This window comes from Austrofundulus limnaeus, unplaced genomic scaffold, assembly GCF_001266775.1.
Source record: "Austrofundulus limnaeus strain Quisiro unplaced genomic scaffold, Austrofundulus_limnaeus-1.0 Scaffold15, whole genome shotgun sequence".
In the NCBI taxonomy this organism is placed as follows: Eukaryota; Metazoa; Chordata; class Actinopteri; order Cyprinodontiformes; family Rivulidae; genus Austrofundulus; species Austrofundulus limnaeus.
In genome coordinates this window covers 3,258,352-3,260,632 of record NW_013952417.1, presented here as the reverse complement: position 1 = coordinate 3,260,632, position 2,281 = coordinate 3,258,352, and the positions used below count along the sequence as shown (strand labels likewise).

The window sequence follows — 2,281 nt, the reverse complement described above, 5'->3', positions numbered from 1 at the left end:
GTTTGTGGTTGTAATGTGACAAAATATGGAAAAGTTCAAGGGGTATGAATACTTTTGCAAACCACTGTACATGGTCAGAGAACGGCCATGCTGTTCCAGGAAGCTTTCACAATTCCAATTGTAATTTTCAATTGAGAAAATGCTTCCTGGATCAGAAGCAAAACATCTTCAGCCTCAGAATAAAGGTTCAGTTGTTTTGTTTTACAACTTTCTTTTAGATTGATCAACACCTGGATGACTGAGACTCTTCACAAGCAAAGGACAGACCTCACCTAACAGTCCTGATCAAACAGACTCCAGAGGAAAATCAAACGGCACAAACCTTTTTCAGTCCTGTGGACACGGCAGCTTCCTGCASAGCAGACCTGCGGAGCCACTGTGTTTTTTCAGTTTGTGTTGGAGTGTCGCTCTCSGTCAGGCACAAACTGTAAACCACATAGGTCTGGTGAATGTGCGAAAAGATGTGAACGACCTGAAAAACAGACAAATCACAACAGCACTCATCCAGAAAAGTCACATCTTATTATGAGTGAATCAGACAGATGACTGTTGAATTTACCTCTCCAACAYACTGGAGGAGGCGTTCAGTTAAACAGGTTCTCAGTATTTTGTTCAGTTCATTACACAGTGCCCTCTTCTGTTTCACCTCAGAGTTCTTCTCCTGCACTTGAAGACTGGGAAACTCCCACAAACCTGCCAGCAAACCTAAGAACACATTGGGACACACAAAGTGTTAAATTGCTGGGCAAACTAAAGAACTGCCTGTACTATTAGGGGGCGGGGTGTGATTGACTTGCTCTCAAAGGGCCAGTTATAATTTACTTTGACGTTTCKTGTTTAACTTCGACTAAACAGCMTTTTAACACTTCCTCTTAAAACACTGAAAAGTACTAAGTGTACAACTGACTAAATCTGAAATAAATAATASAGAAATAATATTAAAGGGGCAATATCATGTAAAACGTATAGTGAGGGTCTGCTGGGAACATCTGGTAGASTCTCCWATCAGACGGAKCTTCAACTCACACCTCYGGGRGAACTTCGAACACGTTCCGGGGGAGGTGGGGGACATTAAGTCCAAGTGGGCCATGTTTCRTGCCTCCATTGTCGAGGCGGCTCACCTGAGCTGTGGCCGTAAGGATGTCAGTGCCTGYCGTGGCAGCAACCCTCGAACCCRCTGGTGGACATCGGCGGTGAGGGATATTTTCTGGCTGAAGGAGTCCTATCGGGTCTTTTTGGCCTGTGGGACTYCGGAAGCAGCCGATAGATATCGGCAGTCAAAGCGGATTGCRGCYCGGGTGGTCRCTGMGGWAAAATCTTGGGCRTGGGAGGAGTTCRGACAGGCCATGGAAAAAGACTTCCGTAYGGCTTCGAGGTGAYTCTGGTCCACCATCCGGCRTCTCARTGAGARAAAGCGGTTCGCCACCAACACTATTTATGATGAGGATGGTGMGCTGCTGACCWCAACTCGGGACATTGTAGGCCGGTGKGCAGAATACTTGGAAGACCTCCTCAATCCCACCGACACGTCTTCCCATGAGGAAGCAGAGTCTGAGGACCCTGGGTCGGATTCTCCAATCTCTGGTGCCGAGGTCAGTGAGGTGGTTAAAAAGCTCCTCGGTGGCAGGGTGCCAGGGGTGGATGAGATTCACCTGGAGTTCCATAAGGCTCTGGATGTTGTGGGGTTTCACTGGTTGATGTGACTCTACAATATCGCGTGGACATCGGGGGCAGTTCCCCTTGATTGGCAGACCAGGGTGGTGGTCCCCCTATTTAAAAAGGGGGACCACAGAGTGTGTTCCAACTATAGGGGGAATCATACTTTTGAGCCTCCCTGGTAAGGTCTATTCGGGGGTTCTGGAGAGGAGGGTCCATCGGATAGTTGAATCTTGGATTCAGGAAGAGCAGTGTGGTTTTCGTCCTGGTCGTGGAACAGTGGAGCAGCTTTACACCCTCAGCAGGGTCCTGGAGGGTGCATGGGAGTTCGCCCAACCAGTCTACAAGTGTWTTGTGGACTTGGAGAAGGCGTTTGGCCGTGTCCCTCGGGGACTCCTGTGGGGGGTACTCCGGGAGTATGGGGTACCAGGCCCGTTGATATGGGCTGTTGGGTCCCTGTACGACCAGTGCCAGAGCTTGGTCCGCATTGCCAGTAATAAGTCGGACTTGTTTCCGGTGAGAGTTGGACTCCGCCAAGGTTGCCCTTTATCACCGATTCTGTTCATAATGTTTATGGACAGAATTTCTAGGCGCAGCCAAGGTGTTGAGCGGATCCGTTTTGGTG

General features: G+C 49.0%; 1 protein-coding gene across 1 annotated transcript in view; it reads right to left on the bottom strand.

Moving 5' to 3' along the window:
• Positions 1-2,281, bottom strand: part of mutyh (mutY DNA glycosylase) — a gene marked incomplete in the record, with an annotated part of 15,879 nt that overhangs the window by 5,825 nt on the left and 7,773 nt on the right. Inside the window, 2 exon segments of the mRNA XM_014002902.1 lie at positions 323-472; positions 560-705. Coding sequence (XP_013858356.1) covers positions 323-472; positions 560-705 — 296 coding nt within the window.